The sequence below is a fragment of the Mobula birostris genome, chromosome 12 (genome assembly GCF_030028105.1).
Source record: "Mobula birostris isolate sMobBir1 chromosome 12, sMobBir1.hap1, whole genome shotgun sequence".
In the NCBI taxonomy this organism is placed as follows: domain Eukaryota; kingdom Metazoa; phylum Chordata; class Chondrichthyes; order Myliobatiformes; family Myliobatidae; genus Mobula; species Mobula birostris.
In genome coordinates this window covers 111129608-111149430 of record NC_092381.1, presented here as the reverse complement: position 1 = coordinate 111149430, position 19823 = coordinate 111129608, and the positions used below count along the sequence as shown (strand labels likewise).

Sequence of the window (19823 nt, the reverse complement as noted above, 5' to 3'; positions counted from 1 at the left end):
GAAAGTGGAGGACACAGCCCAGTCCATCACAGGAAAATCCCTCCCCACCATTGAGCACATTTATGAGGAGCACTGCCCCAAGGAAGCAGCATCCATCATCAAGGACCCCCACCACCCAGGCCATGCTCTCTTCTCACTGCTGCCATCGGGCAGGAGGTACAGGGGCCTCAGGTCCCACACCACCAGGTTCAGGAACAGTTATTACCCCACAACCATCAGGCTCCTGAACCAGTGTGGATAACTTCACTCACCACAACGAGCCTCAGGTCCCACACCACCAGGTTCAGGAACAGTTATCACCCCACAACCATCAGGCTCCTGAACCAGTGTGGATAACTTCACTCACCACAATGAGCCTCAGGTCCCACACCACCAGGTTCAGGAACAGTTATTACCCCACAACCATCAGGCTCCTGAACCAGTGTGGATAACTTCACTCACCACAATGAGCCTCAGGTCCCACACCACCAGGTTCAGGAACAGTTATTACCCCACAACCATCAGGCTCCTGAACCAGTGTCGATAACTTCACTCACCACAATGAGCCTCAGGTCCCACACCACCAGGTTCAGGAACAGTTATTACCCCACAACCATCAGGCTCCCGAACCAGTGTGGATAACTTCACTCACCACAACTCTGAACTGATTCCACAAACTACAGACTCACTTTCAAGGACTCGATAACTCACGTTCTCAGCATTTTTTAAAAATCTGCACAGTTTGTCTTTTTTTCACACATTGGCTGTTTGTCAGTCTTTGCTTGTGTATAGTTTTTCATAAATGCTGTTGTATTTCTTTATTTTCCTGTAAATGCCTGCAGGAAAATGAATCTCCAGGTGACACGTACGCAGTGTAATAACAAGTTTACTTTGACTTTGTCTCAGACAGTGGATTTCCCCATGGGCCTCCTGCAGAAGTGGCAGCTGTTTCTGTCTGTCTCCCAGCGCATGGTGGTGGAACCCTAAGTGTGCCAGTTTGTGGGACTCGTCGGTGGACAATACTCGTGAGATTTGGGCAGATCAAAGGACATTATTGACACAAAGGTAAGCAGAGGGGCAGGTAGTGCTGAGGAAGCAGGGAGGCTGTAGAAAGACATGGACAGATTAGGAGAATGGGCAAAGAAATGGCGGATGGAATACAGTGTCGGGAAGTGTGTGGTCACGCACTTTGGTAGAAGGAACAAAAGCATTGACTATTTTCTGAATGGACAGAAAATTCAAAAATCTGAGTTGAGAGTCCTCGTGCAGGATTCCCCGGAGGTTAACTCAAAGGTTGAGTTGGTGGTGAGGAAGGCAAATACAATGGTAGTATTCATTTCGAGAGGACTAGAATGTAAAAGCAAGGATATAATGCTGAGGCTTTATAAAGCATTGGTTAGACTGCACTTGGGAGTATTGTGAGCAGTTTGGAGCTCTAAGAAAGGATGCACTGAGGGTTCAGAGCAAGTTCACGAAAAATATTCCAGGAATGAAAGTTTTATGAGGGGTGTCTGATGTCTCTGAGCCTGTACTCACTGGAATTTAGAAGAATGGGGGAAGCAGGGGTATCTGATTAGAACCAATGGATTATTGAAAGGCCTAGCTAGAGTGGATGTGGAGAGGATGTTTCCCATGGTTGGAGAGTATAGGACTAGAGGACACAGCCTCAGAATAGAGGGGCGTCCTCTTAGAATGGCGATGGAGAGGAATTTCTTTAGCCAGAGAGTGGTGAATCTGTGGAATTTGTTGCCACAGGCGACTGTGAAGGCCTGGCCATTGGGTGTATTTAAGTTAGAGGTTGATAAATTCTTGAGTAGGAGTTGATAGGGTCTTGAGGAGATTTGGTATGTCACCAAAGATACTAGCAAATTTCTAAGGCTGTACCATGCAGAGCATTCTAACTGGCTGCGTCACCTTCTGGTATGGGGGGGCGGGGTGCGGTGTTTGCTACTACACAGGAACAAAATAAGCAGCAGAGAGTTGCAAACTTTGTCAGCTCCGGCATGTGCACCAGCCCCTGTGTTATCCATGACATCTTCAAGGATCAATGCCTCAAAAAGGCAGCATCCATCATTAAGGACTCCCATCACCCAGGTCATGCCCTCTTCTCGTTGCTACCATCAGGGAGGAGGTACAGGAGCCTGATCAATGATTCAGGAACAGCTTCTTCCCCTCTGCCATCTAATTTCTGAATGGACATTGAAGCCTTTTCGACTACTTTTTCACTACTTTTTTATTTCTATTTTTGTACTGCTTATTTAATTTAAATATTTAATACACTTACTGTAATTCACAGTTTTTCCTCCATTATTATAAATTGCATTGTACTGCTGTCGCAAAGTCAACAAATTTCACGACATATGCCAGCCAGTGATACTAAACCGGATTCTGATCAGTCAGGGCATGAAGGGTTACAGGGAAAAGGCAGGAGACTGAGTTTGAGAGGGAAGTGGATCAATTATGATGAAATGGCCGAATTCTGCTCCAACATCTAAGGTTCTTATGAGTTAGAATCTGTCTTTTTCTCTTTGAAATGGCCAAAAGGAATTCATGATAAATAGACACATTCATTTATTGTTGCTACTGGGTAGAATGCAATGCATGGTTAGTTTGTGCCTGAACCCCACAATTAGAACACAAACATAAAATGAAGTAAACGCAGCCAACACTTATGAAATTGAAACAGGAGTGGCTTTCAATTGCGGTCAAAGGTTTATCATACATCATTTATTATTCAATTATATAAACACCTTTTATGAAATTTTCCGGATAAATCAGCTTGCTTGCTCTTCTGTTAATAACACTGGCCAACAAATTGTTTCGTCAGAAATTTCTTTCATTTATGATAGATTGCTTGAAGCTGAACACAAATATAATTTCAGACTACCTGTATCATGTAGGAATTTGGAGAAACAAGAAATTAACTTCTATTGAATATAATGTGTTTTATTTGCTTAATGGTGCTGATGCTTTGCAATAGTTCAACTAAGCTAAAAATGTTTTGTTGATGATTTTCATTTGTACTCAGTGTCTGAGGCTTCTTGCTTAAGTGTCCGACAATAATCAGCCAGCACTGATGGATTTCAATTGCCCTGATACCATTTCTTCATGACCACAATGTCCTCGTGAAACCTTTCACCATGCTCGTCACTGACAGCGCCAAGATTTGCAGGGAAGAAGTCTAAATGGGAATGCAGAAAATGAATCTTTAGTGACATGTTGCACTTCATGGTTTTGCATGCTTGAAGCATGCTTTCAACCAGCTGCACATAGTTTGGTGCTCTATAGTTGCCAAGAAAATTTTCAACCACTTCCTTGAATGCCTTCCATGTAATCTTCTCTGGTCTCACTAGTAGTTCTTTGAATTACCTGTCATTGATGGCCTGTTAGATTTGTGTATCAACAAAAATGCCTTCCTTAATCTTGGTCTTAAACTATGAATTGAAGTAACAAACAGAGGTGATTTCCTAAAATGGTGTGTACTGGGGAAATTTCATGATGATTCTCATGTTCAGCAGCCCAAAATCTATAAATTACACCCAAAGTCTTTGTTCTCCAGTGTAATCTATTGATATGGAGCTGTAAAAGGTCAGGAAGATCTATGAAGCAACATTTCATCTATCTCAGTCAACGCTTCTGGCCTAGATCTTTCATTAAGACCCTTCGACAGTCTTGATGAATGGTCTCAGTCCAAAGCGTCAACTGTTTATTCCTCTCTACAGATGCTGCCTGGCCCGCTGAGTTCCTCCAGCATTTTGTGTGTGTTGCTCTGGATTCCCAGCATCTGCAGGCTCTCTCATTCACCTGAAGTATTTTTTCTTGTTTGAGGTGGCAGTAGGAGTACACCCGTTGGACTCCTTTTCCCTGAGGTAGGGACAGTGAGGAGGAGGTTTGGGTGAAATCAACAGAACTGCCACTCAATAACTTCCCCTTGTTTGCAGTGTTCCTCATATGTACACTCAGTTGTCACTTCGTTAGGTACATCCTGTACCTTATAAAGAGGCTACGGAGTGTATGTTCGTCATCTTCTGCTGCTGTAGTCTCTCCACTGCAAGGTTCAACATGTTGTATGTTCAGAGATGCTTTTCTGCACACCACTGGTGTAACGTGTGGTTATTTGAGTTACTGTCGCCTTCCTGTCAGCTTGAACCAGTCTGGCCATTCTCCTCTCACCTCTCTCATTGACAAGGTGTTTTTGCCCACAGAACTGCTTCTCACTGGATTTTTTGTTTGTTTTTCACACCATTCTCTGTAAATTGTGGAGATTTCTGCGTGTGAAAATCCCAGGAGATCAAAGTTCAAGGATCAAAGCAAAAATTATTATTGAAGTACATGTATGTCACCATATACAACCCTGAGAGTCATTTCCCTGTGGACACACTCAGTAAATTAATAAATAGTAACTACAACAGTTTTAATGAAACTTGGCAGATTCTGGGATGCTAAAACCATCCTAGCTGGCACCAACAATCATTCCACAGTCAAAGGCACTTAGGTGACCAATCTTCCCCATTCTAATCTTTGGTCTGAACAACAACTGAACCTCTTGACCATGTCTGCATGCTTTTATGCACTGAGTTGCTGCCACGTGATTGGCTGATTAGATTTTTGCATAAATGAGCATTAGATAATGTGGACAATGTGGACAAGTGGACAATGATTGTAAATTTTCACGATAATCCCTATTGCTCAATCCCACACCATTTTCTGATGTCACTTGGAGGCACCCCCAATGTGTCACCCTTTCCCTTTTATCCAAAAAGAGTTTAATCAAGCTGTGCTTACTCTCCCAGCACTGGCCCACTATGTCCCTCTGTTTCTGTGAGGCAGCTCATCGGGACTTTGGGATCATAGAGTCATGGAGCATTACTTTCAGCCCAGCTAATCAGTGCTGAACTATTATCCTACCTATCTCATCAGTATGGGGCTGTACCACAGTGGTATGGAGGCCGGCTGAAGATACGGCACATCTCACCCAAAGGAAAGGTAAGGAGCTCCTTCCCACTGCTAGCCTTCCGTTCACCCTTGTTGCATCTGCTTAGCCCAAGTGAAGCCACGGCAGCAGGTGGTGGATAGTCGTATGAGCAGCCGGTGCAGATCACAAGTCCTGGTTGTGCGACCACTGACCCCAGGCAGACAGTCTCTGAAGAGTATTGATAATGGCTGGGGTCACCCGTCTTGTAAAGGCACAGCCCAGAAGAAGGCAATGGCAAGCACGAGGAATTCTGCAGATGCTGGAAATTCAAGCAACACACATCAAAGTTGCTGGTGAACACAGCAGGCCAGGCAGCATCTCTAGGAAGAGGTACAGTCGACGTTTCAGGCCGAGACCCTTTACCAAGGGTTTTGGCCTGAAACGTCGACTGTACCTCTTCGTAGAGATGCTGCCTGGCCTGCTGTGTTCAGAAGGCAATGGCAAATCATTTCTGCAGGAAAATTTACCAAAAACAACCATGGTAATGGGACGACCATGATTTCCTACAAATAAGACATGATGATGATGATGATGACCATAGCCCCCTATACCCCTCCCATCCATGTACACAAACTTCTCTTAAATGTTGCCTTTGAACCCGCTTCCATCACTCACCACCCTCTGTGTGGTTCTTCCTCATGTTCCCCTTAAATATTTCACTCTTAACCTATGACCTCTAGGACTAGTCTCACCCGACCTCAATGGACTAAGCCTTCTTGCATTTACCCTATCTATACTCCTCATAATTTTGCATATCTCTATCCAATCTCCCCTCATTCTCCTACGGTCCAGAGAATAAAGTCCGAATCTATTCAGCGTTTCTCTATAACTCAGATCCTCAAAGTCCCAGCAACATCATTGTAATTTATTTTTCTGTATTCTTTGAATCTTATTGATATTCTTCCTGAAAGTAGATGACCAGAACAAGGTAAATCATCAAAATTTCCAAGTATATTTAATCTCTTCTCAGGAATAAAGAAAACCCATAGAATGATAGAGACATCAAAGCCCAGAAGCCACCTCTCCCACCACTCCTCCCTTTCACACAAGCAGTAGCAAAAGCCTCCATCATAGCCAAGCCTGATATTGGTCAAACCTCAAGTCTGCAAACTGAATGGATGAATCATCTAAATAGGACATTTCAGTAAGGAAAGTCACAATCGGTCTATGTAATGAAAACCCACATCGTGGGGGAAATTACAGGAGAGGGAAGTAGTACTTAATGAATTTTACAGGAAGGGAGATTATTGTAGGCCACATTAGATAAGAACATTACAGTGAGAGGCTTTACTGTGAGACACATTACATCTAGGCCATGGTCTTTTCTCACTGCTGCCATCAGGAAGGAGGTACGGCAGCCTCAGGTCCCACGCCACCAGGTTCAGGAACAGTTATTACCCCTCAACCATCAGGCTCCTGAACCAGTGTGGATAACTTCACTCACCACAATGAGCCTCAGGTCCCACACCACCAGGTTCAGGAACAGTTATTACCCCACAACCATCAGGCTCCTGAACCAGCGTGGATAACCTCACTCACCACAATGAGCCTCAGGTCCCACACCACCAGGTTCAGGAACAGTTATTACCCCACAACCATCAGGCTCCTGAACCAGTGTGGATAACTTCACTCACCACAATGAGCCTCAGGTCCCACATCACCAGGTTCAGGAACAGTTATTACCCCTCAACCATCAGGCTCCTGAACCAGTGTGGATAACTTCACTCACCACAATGAGCCTCAGGTCCCACACCACCAGGTTCAGGAACAGTTATTACCCCACAACCATCAGGCTCCTGAACCAGTGTGGATAACTTCACTCACCACAATGAGCCTCAGGTCCCACACCACCAGGTTCAGGAACAGTTATTACCCCACAACCATCAGGCTCCTGAACCAGTGTGGATAACTTCACTCACCACAATGAGCCTCAGGTCCCACACCACCAGGTTCAGGAACAGTTATTACCCCACAACCATCAGGCTCCTGAACCAGTGTGGATAACTTCACTCACCACAATGAGCCTCAGGTCCCACACCACCAGGTTCAGAAACAGTTATTACCCCTCAACCATCAGGCTCCTGAACCAGTGTGGATAACTTCACTCACCACAAACCTATACCCTCTAGTTTTTGGTTCCCTTTCAGTTTAATAACTGTCCCTGAACCTGGTGGTGTGGGACCTGAGGCTGCTGTATCTTGATCCTGATGGCAGCAGTGAGACGAGAGCATGTCCTGGGTGATGGAGGTCATTGATGAAGGAAGCACAATTTACACATTGGTCTTTTGTCCATCCTTGTTGTGTGCAGTTTTCATTGATTTTATTATGTTTCTTCATATCTACTGTGAACCCCAGAAAGAAAATTAATCTCAGGGTAGTAATGGTGACATATTTGTTCTTTGGGGGTGGGGGGGTGCAGTGTATTTACACAAAGACAATAAAATTGCTGTGGTAATTGAATATTTATTTTAACTGTAATACAAATCATATTTAATGATTCATGAAAAGACTATGTCATCACTAAATATGCAAACTTACAAGTGTTCAAAATCACTAGTTTATTTCTAAACAAATCACTGCACCTATGTCGTCTAATGAAATTAGTCCCATCTGTATAGGGCCATATTACATCATTAAAACATTGAAATATATTGTTATTAAATGAATTATATTAGGCATAAAATGTCTGTAAGTTTAGTTTTCCCAGGGAAAGGGAACCAAAAACTAGAGGGTATAGGTTTAAGGTCCAAGTTCAAGTTTATTGTCATACAACCATATATATGTATACTGCCAAATGAAACAATGTTCCTCTGGACCAAGGTGTGCAATGCAGTCCATATAACTCACACATAACACAAAGGTAATACAGATAAATTAACAAAGAATAAGGTGCATTTATGACACAAGTCACCTATGACAACACAAACACTATGTCAGGATGCTGTTCATTGACTATAGCTCAGTATTTAATACCATCATTCCCACAATCCTGATTGAGAAGTTGCAGAACCTGGGCCTCTGTACCTCCCTCTGCAATTGGACCTTCGACTTCCTAACTGGAAGTCCCCAGTCTGTGCGGATTGGTGATAACATATCCTCCTCGCTGACAATCAACACTGGTGCACCTCAGGGGTGTGTGCTTAGCCCACCGCTCTACTCTCTCTATACCCATGTCTGTGTGTCTAGGCATAGCTCAAATACCAGCTATAAATTTGCTGATGATGCAGTCATTGTTGGTAGGTTCTCAGGTGGTGATGAGAGGGTGTACAGGAGTGAGATATGCCAACTAGTGGAGTGGTACCACAGCAACAACCTGGCACTCAACGTCAGTAAGACAAAAGAGCTGATTGTGGACTTCAGGAAGGGCAAGACGAAGGAAAACATACCAATCCTCATAGAGGGATCAGGAGTGGAGAGAGTGAGCAGTTTCAAGTGCTTGGGTGTCAAGATCTCTGAGGAACTAACCTGATCCCAACATATCGAAGGCAAGATGATGATTATACTTCATTAGCAGTTTGAAGAGATTTGGTATGTCAACAAATACACTCAAAAACTTCTATAGTTGTACTGTGGAGAGCATTCTGACAGGCTGCATCACTGTCTGGTATGGGGGGGGAGCTACTGCATAGGACTGAAAGAAGCTGCAGAAGGTTGTAAATCTAGTCAGCTCCATCTTGGGTACTAGCCTACAAAGAACCCAGGACTTCTTCAAGGAGCAGTGTCTCAGAAAGGCAGCACCCATTATTAAAGACCTCCAGCACCCAGGACATGCCCTTTTCTCACTGTTACCATCAGGTAGGAGATACAAAAGCCTGAAGGCACACACTCAGCGATTCAGGAACAGCTTCTTCCCCTCTGCCATCCGATTCCTAAATGGACATTGAACCCTTGGAGACTACCTCACTTTTTAAATATATATTATTTCTGTTTTGGGTAGTGGGTAATGGCTCCATATGTCACTACTACAGGGCGTAATGACCCTGCCTTACACGAGTCCCGGGCTCAGCTGGCTCCGGCTGACAGTACCCGGTATGGGCCCCTATCCAGGGTTACGGATCCCACTGCCTTGTGGGTATCTTCGGGAGAAGAGAAGGCTGAGGAGGAAACCCCACACAAATCCGGAGTGGAGCCCCTAAGGTGGTTGGATGATGTATCACGTCACCTCCCGGCAGCTCCTGCAGCCAAGCTGATGCCAAATGTACTGCTTCACATTCCTTTGGACCACACCCGCGAGGCCGAGAGGGGGATCTTGATGTCTGGGCAGCCCAGGATCTCCATATTCATCGCCCAGGTCTGCGTCCCGGAATGGGCGCATCCGTTGTCTACTTAGACAGACGGAGTCATTAACATTAACATTACAGTATTTCTGTTTTTGCTATTCCTTCTTCACCTTTCCTGCCTATCCCCTCCCTGCTTCCCCTCCCCCACCCCTTTATCTTTCCCCTTACTGGTTTTTCACCTGGAACCTACCAGCCTTCTCCTTCCCACCCTCCCCACGCCTTCTTTATAGGGCCTCTGCCCCCTCCCTCTTCAGTCCTGACGAAGGGTTCCAGCCTGAAACATCGACCAATCTTTTCCACGGATGCTGCCCGACCTGCTGAGTTCCTCCAGCATGTTGTGCGTTTTACTGTAATTGATTTACTTATTTATTTATTATTATTATTATTATTATTATTATTATTTATTTGTTTTCTTCTATATTATGTATTGCATTGAACTGCTGCTGCTCACAACAGATGCTGGTGATAATAAACCTGATTCTGAAGTCAAAAAGTAAACGATACTGTATGTGCTATTGGCACTTCATGGGCGAAGAGATCTGATGGTGGCAGGGAGTTCAGTAGTTTCACAGCCTGGGGGAAGAAGCTGTTTTTCATCCTAACAGTCCTTGTCCCAGCACTAACCCTAGCCTTCTTGCCTGATGGCAGGGGGTTAAAGAGGTTGTTTAATGGATGGGAAGTTGTCATGATGAATATCTCAGATGGGTAAAAGAGAGACCCCAGATGATCCTCTCAGCAGATGAGAAAGATCTAAGGGGGACCTGGCACAACTTTTTCCTGCAACATGCAGAGGGTGGTGTGGAAATGGAACAGCCTCCCTGGGGAAGTGGTTGAAATTAGGAAATTAGAAATGTGTGCAATAAAGGAACAGCAGTTATAATGGGTGACTTCAATCTACATGTAGTTTGGGTGAACCAAATTGGTAAGGGTGCTGAGGAAGAGGATTTCTTGGAATGTATGCGGGATGGTTTTTTGAACCAACATGTCGAGGAACCAACTAGCGAGCAGGCTATTCCGGACTGGGTTTTGAGCAATGAGGAAGGGTTAATTAGCAATCTTGTCGTGAGAGGCCCCTTGGGTAAGAGTGACCATAATATGGTGGAATTCTTCATTAAGATGGAGAGTGACATAGTTAATTCAGAAACAAAGGTTCTGAACTTAAAGAGGGGTAACTTTGAAGGTATGAGACGTGAATTAGCTAAGACAGACTAGCAAATGACACTTAAAGGATTGACGGTGGATATGCAATGGCAAGCATTTAAGGATTGCATGGATGAACTACAACAATTGTTCATCCCAGTTTGGCAAAAGAATAAATCAAGGAAGGTAGTGCACCCGTGGCTGACAAGAGAAATTAGGGATAGTATCAATTCCAAAGAAGAAGCATACAAATTAGCCAGAGAAAGTGGCTCACCTGAGGACTGGGAGAAATTCAGAGTTCAGCAGAGGAGGGCAAAGGGCTTAATTAGGAAGGGGAAAAAAGATTATGAGAGAAAACCGGCAGGGAACATAAAAACTGACTGTAAAAGCTTTTATAGATATGTAAAAAGGAAAAGACTGGTAAAGACAAATGTAGGTCCCCTACAGACAGAAACAGGTGAATTGATTATGGGGAGCAAGGAAATGGCAGGCCAATTGAATAATTACTTTGGTTCTGTCTTCACTAAGGAGGACATAAATAATCTTCTAGAAATAGTAGGGGACAGAGGGTCCAGTGAGATGGAGGAACTGAGTGAAATACATGTTAGTAGGGAAGTGGTGTTGGGTAAATTGAAGGGATTAAAGGCAGATAAATCCCCAGGGCCAGATGGTCTGCATCCCAGAGTGCTTAGGGAAGTAGCCCAAGAAATAGTGGATGCATTAGTGATAATTTTTCAAAACTTGTTAGATTCTGGACTAGTTCCTGAGGATTGGAGGGTGGCTAATGTAACCCCACTTTTTAAAAAAAGAGGGAGAGAGAAACCGGGGAATTATAGACCGGTTAGCCTAACGTCGGTGGTGGGGAAACTGCTGGAGTCAGTTGTCAAAGATGTGATAACAGCACATTTGGAACGCGGTGAAATCATCGGACAAAGTCAGCATGGATTTGTGAAAGGAAAATCATGTCTGACGAATCTCATAGAATTTTTTGAGGATGTAACTAGTAGAGTGGATAGGGGAGAACCAGTGGATGTGGTATATTTGGATTTTCAGAAGGCTTTTGACAAGGTCCCACACAGGAGATTAGTGTGCAAACTTAAAGCACACGGTATTGGGGGTAAGGTATTGATGTGGATAGAGAAATGGTTAGCAGACAGGAAGCAAAGAGTGGGAATAAATGGGACCTTTTCAGAATGGCAGGCAGTGACTAGTGGGGTACCGCAAGGCTCAGTGCTGGGACCCCAGTTGTTTACAATATATATTAATGACTTGGATGAGGGAATTAAATGCAGCATCTCCAAGTTTGCGGATGACACGAAGCTGGGCGGCAGTGTTAGCTGTGAGGAGGATGCTCAGAGGATTCAGGGTGACTTGGATAGGTTGGGTGAGTGGGCAAATTCATGGCAGATGCAATTTAATGTGGATAAATGTGAAGTTATCCACTTTGGTGGCAAAAATAGGAAAACAGATTATTATCTGAATGGTGGCCGATTAGGAAAAGGGGAGGTGCAACGAGACCTGGGTGTCATTATACACCAGTCATTGAAAGTGGGCATGCAGGTACAGCAGGCGGTGAAAAAGGCGAATGGTATGCTGGCATTTATAGTGAGAGGATTCAAGTACAGGAGTAGGGAGGTACTACTGCAGTTGTACAAGCCCTTGGTGAGACCACACCTGGAGTATTGTGTGCAGTTTTGGTCCCCTAATCTGAGGAAAGACATCCTTGCCATAGAGGGAGTACAAAGAAGGTTCACCAGATTGATTCCTGGGATGGCAGGACTTTCATATGAAGAAAGACTGGATGAACTGGGCTTGTACTCGTTGGAATTTAGAAGATTGAGGGGGGATCTGATTGAAATCCTAAAGGGATTGGACAGGCTAGATGCAGGAAGATCGTTCCTGATGTTGGGAAAGTCCAGAACGAGGGGTCACAGTTTGAGGATAAAGGGGAAGCCTTTTAGGACCGAGATTAGGAAAAACTTCTTCATACAGAGAGTGGTGAATCTGTGGAATTCTCTGCCACAGGAAACAGTTGAGGCCAGTTCATTGGCTATATTTAAGAGGGAGTTAGATATGGCCCTTGTGGCTACGGGGATCAGGGGGTATGGAGGGAAGGCTGGGGTGGGGTTCTGAGTTGGATGATCAGCCATGATCATAATAAATGGCGGTGCAGGTTCGATGGGCCGAATGGCCTACTCCTGCACCTATTTTCTATGTTTCTATGTTTCTATCCTACATAATGTTGAACACAACATTTACAAGACGGTTGGATAGATACGGGGGTGGAAAAGGTTTAGTAGGCAAATGAACTGTCTTAGATGGGGATCTCAGTCTGTATGGGCTTGTTGGACTGAAAGGCTTGTTTCATTGCTATCTGTCTCGACGACTCTGTAAGTGTTACAGGGAAGGGCATTACAGTGAGAGACCAGGCGGTGAGGATGATGACTGCGGGTTTAGCAGCAATTGGAAAATACAACGGATTCCACACATCCTATAAGATTAGAACAGGAAAACATATAGTCATGAATTAGGAGACCAACCCGCTGGGAGTTCTGGATGATAGTAATCTGATACTTGTAGTTCACAGCCGGGAAGCAGCCCTAACCCAGATTATCCGATACCATTGGCATGGGTCGAGATTGTGGTGTGCACCATCGCCTGTACCTTGCTGAGTGTCATAATGAACAACAGCGGATATTAGCGTGTAGTAATGGGTCGGCTGACTGCAAGCTCACGATCTGGACCGCAGCCGTCTCCAGTTACTTTCTACATATGTTATTTCATTTTGTAGGGCAACACGCGTAGGAGCGGAACTAACGTGTTGCCGCGGCTTGGCCCTCGAATCGGTAAAGTTCTTTCTGCATGCAAGTGGTTTATTTACAGGCATCCTGCGGCGTTCCCGACTGTGGTGTACGATTAAGATCGCAGCTCTTTTCTCCCAGAGGCCTTGCAATGGGCGATGTACCGGGTGGTCTAGGGTGCGTGGGGATGCAGAACACACCTTTACACCGTGGCATCCCCAAAGCCCAATATTCTCGAGATGTCATTCCACATATCCCCGGTGCAGGGATGCTTGTGGAATCTTCGTAGATTTTCACGAGTTCTCCAAGAACCCGTCCGCAATATCGCGTTGAAATTCCTTTTCGAAGACGAGGTCTAACCCGGTTATCGGATCAATCGTAATATAAATATTGAGAGCGCTGCTGGGAGGTACACTGTACACCACCCAGCTTTAACGGGTAAACTGTGAGATGATAGTTTTGCAATGGTCGCCTCCAAAATAAAGCTGACCTCAGGGGTATTTTAAGGGCTTGATGGATTCGTAGAGGACGTGCTAAAGGGGTGTTTACAACCGGCAAACTCGGGTGAATGAGATGACAGCACTCACCCGCCAAACTATCGTAGCAGTCGATTTCGGTGCTCTCGATAAGTCGGTTCTGCTCCTCTGTCAATCTACCGCGTCCTTTGCGCAGATCGCTCACGTCTTCGCCCCGAGCTTCACCGATCCGGATCCCCTTGAGTTGCAGCAACGCCCGGTGGTACTTGCCAATCGCCTCGCGGAATTTCTTCTCCCGGTAACATTGATTCCCCTCGATCTTGAAGCACACGGCTCTCTGGATCTTGCAACCGTTGTCGCTCTCGCTCTCTCCTTGGTGGGCTGCCGGGTTCCTGGGATCTGGCAGCCCCGCCGGACCCCGGAAAGGGTCCCGGGAGCTGGCCGGTGACTGACTCCCTCCCCTCGCTCCTATCCGTGACTGTCGCTGACCAATGCTCCCCCCGCCTATGCCTTGAGCTTTTAGGGAATATCTGTTTTCCATCCCGCCTACAGGCGCACCATTCTTTGCAAGATCGGAAACCTGTCGCCTTTTGATGGTCTGTAACAGTTTGCTGTGCATATATTTGAGCGATCGCTCCGGCGGGTTGAAACCCTGTAACTGGCGAGCTGTTTGCGAAGCGAGCTGCCCTTCAGCACCGTGGACAGCGCAAGCTCACACCGGGCTCGCGTGCTGCAGCGGCGCCCGTTTCTCCCGCTTAACCCTTAAAGGCGTTTCTATTTAACCCGCCCACTCTCTTTAAACCACACACACACACACACACACACACACACACACACACACACACACACACACACACGCGTGCGCTGGGGCTCGGGCAATCACGAAATAATCAGGAAAATAATTGGAGGACGAGTAGTATGCGCCAGATAAACCTCCACCCAAATATCAACAACCACTGCAAGGCTGCGTGTTTTCCCGAAATCCCTCTTCTACATCTGCAGCAGTTAGAGCGGTGTGGTGATTTGTATTTTAACTCTGCGTGCGCCCACAAGGCGCCGCACCGGGGAAAGAAACTCTGTGCAATACGTTTGTGGAATTCATTGCCACAGACGGCCGTGGAGGCTAAGTCAGTGGATATATTTAAAGAGGTTCTTGATTAGTGTGGGGTGTCAAAGATTCCGAGGAGAAGGCGAGAGAATGGGGATGAGGGGGCATAATAAATCAGCCACGATGGAATGGTGGAACACACTCGATGGGGCGAACGGTAATACCAAGCGGATTAGGCAACATCTGTGGAGCCGTCACAGTCAGTGGTTCCGGTGTCTGACCCCATCGTCAGCTGCTGCCTGGCAGTTTCATTCAATTTTCTGATTCATAGATTTCAAATGACCTCATAGAGGTGTATAAGATCGTGAGAGCCATAGAAAACAAGAATACAATATCGGGGGCGGAGGTGGGGGGGGGGGGTGCTTGGGTTTAAGGTGACAGGAGTTGATACTTAACACCAGAAAAAAAAGTTGGGAGAGAATTAGGCCATTCAGCCCATCGAGTCACCTCCACCATTCAATCATGGCTGATTTATCATTCTCCTGCCTTCTCCCTGTAACCTTTGACACCCTTACTAACCAAGAACCTATCAACCTCCGCCTGTACAATCAATCTATGTATATAAGCTCTCTTATGTATTTATATTTATTGTGTTTTTATCATTGTCGTCTTTATCTTACTGTGTATTTTTTTTGTGCTGAATTAGAGCCAGTGTAACAATTATTTCGTTTTCCTTTACAGTCGTGTACTGCAAATGACATTAAACAGTCTTGAGTCTGATCAAGGAGAATTCAACGCTCATGCCACTGGGGCTGTAAACTATTCAGGCAGACTATGAGGTTCTGATCTTCTAGTCTACAAACCCAATGACATGAGTGTGTTTATCCCTCTACCAACTTCACTGAGAGCTCACCATCCATCGAATCAGATTTAATATCACTGGCAGTTGTTGTATAATTTATTGTTTCACACCAGTGGTACATGGCAAAACATCATAATAATACTATAAATGACAATAAGAAATATTTATAAAAATCAAGTGATTTTTCTGCTCTCTTAAGTGAGAGCACAAAATAGAGCAAGGTATGAGTTCATCGTCCACTCATAAATCTGATGGCAGAGGAGAAGAAGCTGTTCCTGAAATGTTGCGGGTGTTTTCAGGCCCTTGTACCACCTCCTTCATAGTGACAATGAGAAGAGGGCATGTCCTGGGTGACGATGGTCCGTAAATGATGGATGCCAACTACTTGAGGCATCGCCTTTTGAAGGTGTCCTCAGTTTTGGGGAGGCCAGTGCCCATGATGGAGCTGGCTGTGTATGCAACTTTCTGCGGCTTATTCTGATCCTGTGCAGTGCCTTCCCGCATACCAAACAGTGATGCAACCAGTTGGAATGCTCTGCTCAGTGTATCTGCAGAAATTTGTGGGAGTCTTAGATGACAGTCTTAGAGTGGTGGCTGTGTGGAATGAGCTTCCAGAAGAAGTGGTTAAGGCAGGTTCGATGTTGTCATTTAAAGTTAACTTGGATAGGTATATGGACAGGAAAGGAATGGAGGGTTATGGGCTGAGTGCAGGTCGGTGGAACTAGGTGAGAGTAAGAGTTCGGCACGGACTAGAAGGGCCGAGATGGCCTGTTTCAGTGCTGTAATTGTTATATGGTTATATACCAAATCTCCTCAAACTCCTAATGAAACGTAGCCACTGCTGTGCCTTCCTTACAATTGCGTCGATATGCTGCACCCAGTTTGCTGCAGATCCTCAGAGACGTTGACCCCCAGGAACTCGAAACTGCTCACTCTTTCCACTACTAATCCCTCGACGATGGTTGGTGTGTGCTCCCTCAGCTTCCCCTTCCTGAAGTCCGTATTGTGGGATCTGGCTACCACGTGTCATTACAATGGAGACCATACTCCAGAAGTACTAATGGTATGAACATTGACTTCTTTAACTTCTGTTAACCACTTCTTTCTAATTACACATCCCTTACCTTTTCCCCTACTTTGGTGGCCCTCTTGTCACTTCTCTTCTTCTATCTCACAGTCGTGACCTGCCCATCACTCCCTTCCGGTTTTATTTCAATGGCTCCATTCTCCAGGTGGCCCCAGAAACCAGTGGCACAGCACAATAGTTTTGTGCCATCTAAGTAATCCTAAGGCCAATGTTCTGCTACTGCTGATTTCCACGGGTAACCCGAAAGGATGAAAATCCTGTGCTCCTTGAGACTAGAATTTTAACAAAGACCAAGGTCTCGCTTGAAGTAAGAACTGGAATTCGATTGTAAACGGGTTGGAGCAGTGCACACCTGATTGGATGAGGACTAATCAATCAGGAGGGACGGGGGTATCTGTACCCCCGGACTAGACATGCCTAGGCATCAGCCCTGATGAAGATGGCAGGGTTTGTCATTGGAACATCGGTTCAAGTGACAATAGACACAGGAATGTCTGTACATAAGGTAGCTGAGAGGAAATGAGAAAGTAGTGGTAGTTTTTAATGGGTGGAGGTGTTGATCAACCTTACTGCTTGGGAAAAGTAACTGTTCCTGAGTCTGGTGGTGGATGTTACGTACCTCCTCCCTGATGGAAGTGTGACAAACAGTCCGTGAGTAGGGTGGGTGCAATCCGTTATGATGTCGCTGGCCCCTTTCTGTATACATGTACTTGATAGGCGTGTATTCTGGTGCTGGTGATGCGTTGCACAGTTCTGACTACCTATTGCAGTGTCTTATTGTCTGTTGCAGTGCAGGTAACCTGCTCTCCCCTCCCCCCCCCACCACGTCCCTTTCTCTCTCCCTCTGATGCACCCAGCCCCTCTCACACATACACCTTTTCCTATTGTCCTCCCCAGCCACCGTCAACCGGTTTCTTCCCCCCCCCCCCCCCCCGCCTCTGCCCAATGACCAAGTACCTTGGCGAGGGCTTTGAAGTTTTCTGAGCAGCTGGGGTGGATTTAGGAGCATCTTGCTCTGACTGCCTAACCGGCTGTGACATCAGCTGCATTTGCTCCTGTCCGCATGTTGTAGGGAAAGGATAGCCACCGAGTCACAGGCACGGTGGTATTTCAGAAAATGTCGACACCCCTGGAAGGATTGCAAGGCAGTCAAGTTGACATTTTACACTTGAATCTCAAGACATCTCTCACAGCATTGGTCCCAATTCCATCGGGGGGGGGGGGGGGGGGGGGGGGGGGAGGCTACATAGCATCCATGCCAGGACCACCAGAATCAAAAACAGTAACTTTCCCCAGGCAGTGAGACTGATCAACACCTCCACCTACTAACCGACCCCACCACACCCCCCAAACCACTACTTTATCATTTCCTGTCACAGCCACTTTATATACACTCATTTGCATAGTGTCACTTTACAGACATACAATCAGTCTGTGTACATAAGCTATCTTATGTATTTATATTTTTTTGTGTTTTTTTATAATTCGGGTTTTTTTTATCTTATCTTCTTTGTGGTGCATCAGATCTAGAGTAAAGTCAAATCAACGTCAAAGCAAATTTTATTATCAGAGTACCATATACAACCCTGAGATTCATTTTCCTGCGGGCATACTCAGCAAATCTATAGAATAGTAACTATAACAGGCTCAATGAAAGATCAAGCAGAGCATAGAGCACTGTGCAAATGCAAATATAAATAAATAGCAAGAAACAATAAGAACATGAAATAACAAGACAAATAGCCCTTAAAGTGAGATTATTGGTGTTGGAACATCTCAATAGATGGGCAGGTGAACATAGTTAACCCCTTTTATTCAAGAGCCTGATGGTTCAGGAATAGGAATTGTTCTTGAACCTGGTGATGTGAGTCCTGAGGCTCTTGTACCTTCTACCTGGTGGCAGCATGGCCTGGGTGGTGAGGATATCTGAGGATGGATGCTGCTCTCCTACAACAGTGTTTCATGCGAATGTGCTCAATAGTCAGAGGAGAGCAAGATTGCACCAGCGATCATTGGTGATTTTCTGAGTAATAATTGTTTTGTCTTCCTTTACACTTGTGTACTGGAAATGACTATAAACACTTGAATCTTGTTCTTGTTAAAAACATCAGTTACTTGTTTACTATTTTTGGGCATATCACGTGTTCATTTTGGGATCTCTACTTATTAAATAAGACATACTTCTCTTCCTATATCATAGATTTGTGGAGCCATTAGTGTAACATGCTTCATTTTGGAATGGTTAGCACAGGTCTTAACTCAATTACTGCTTCAGCTTGATTTCAAAAATATGGTATAAAATATTAAGTCTGTGCCTGGTCACATGACGTAGCACAGTGGTCGCCACTTTTGCTTTGAAGTCAACGTTTAAGCTGCAACCTGACTCATGACAAAAATCCAGGCTGTGATCTCAGCACGGAACAGCGTTTAGGGCAGCAATGAAGGTCCTCCATCTCTGTACAGAAGGATTCTTCATTGCTGTTTCTGTAATAATTGTTTTTTTGACCAGTCAGGGTTGCTAGCCCTGAGTTGAACCTCCAAACCCAAAGAACTGGTGGACCACTCTGCGTCTGTCCTCTACCCTTTAACCTGTTTGGCATGAATAACCCTACCAAGAGCTAAAGCATAAAGCCCTGACTCCAGCCAACATAGCTCTCCAGGTGATTGAGTCACACAAGGTTGTGGTCTTCTCGGAGCAGATAAAGTACTGAAACAGCATTATTCTGAATAAAGTGCATGCGGGTAACACACTCAGAAGGCTGGATGAACTCAGCAGGTCAGGTAGCATCTTTGGAAAGGGAATAAACAGTTGATGTTTGGGCTGAGACCCATCTTCATGACTGGGGACTCTATAGATATTGCCTCGTCTGCTGTGTGTTGCTCTGAATAAGCTAGCATTTCAATTGGCGAAGTTAGGGTTGGTCAACAACCCTTTGAAGGATCTGACAAGTGCACAATCTTCCGGCACATTTAGCAGTTCAGGCAACACCTAGGCAGGGAAATGGATGGTCAATATTTCCGATTTGGACTGAGACAGAATCCAGATGGAGGGTCTCAACTTGTAACGTTGACCATCTATCTCCTTCCGTTCATGTTGCCTGACCTGCTGAGTTCTTCTGGCATTTTGTGTGTGTTAATCTAGAATACTACCATCTGTAGAATTTCTTGTTTATGA

At 45.3% G+C, this 19823-nt stretch overlaps 1 protein-coding gene across 1 annotated transcript in view; it reads right to left on the bottom strand.

Annotated features, from left to right (window-relative positions):
- Positions 1 to 14192, bottom strand: part of ttc9b (tetratricopeptide repeat domain 9B) — a 68976-nt gene extending 54784 nt beyond the window's left edge. The window contains exon 1 of the mRNA XM_072274563.1: positions 13763 to 14192. Coding sequence (XP_072130664.1) covers positions 13763 to 14192 — 430 coding nt within the window. The remainder of the gene's footprint in view (positions 1 to 13762) is intronic.
- Positions 14193 to 19823: the final 5631 nt, after the last annotated feature.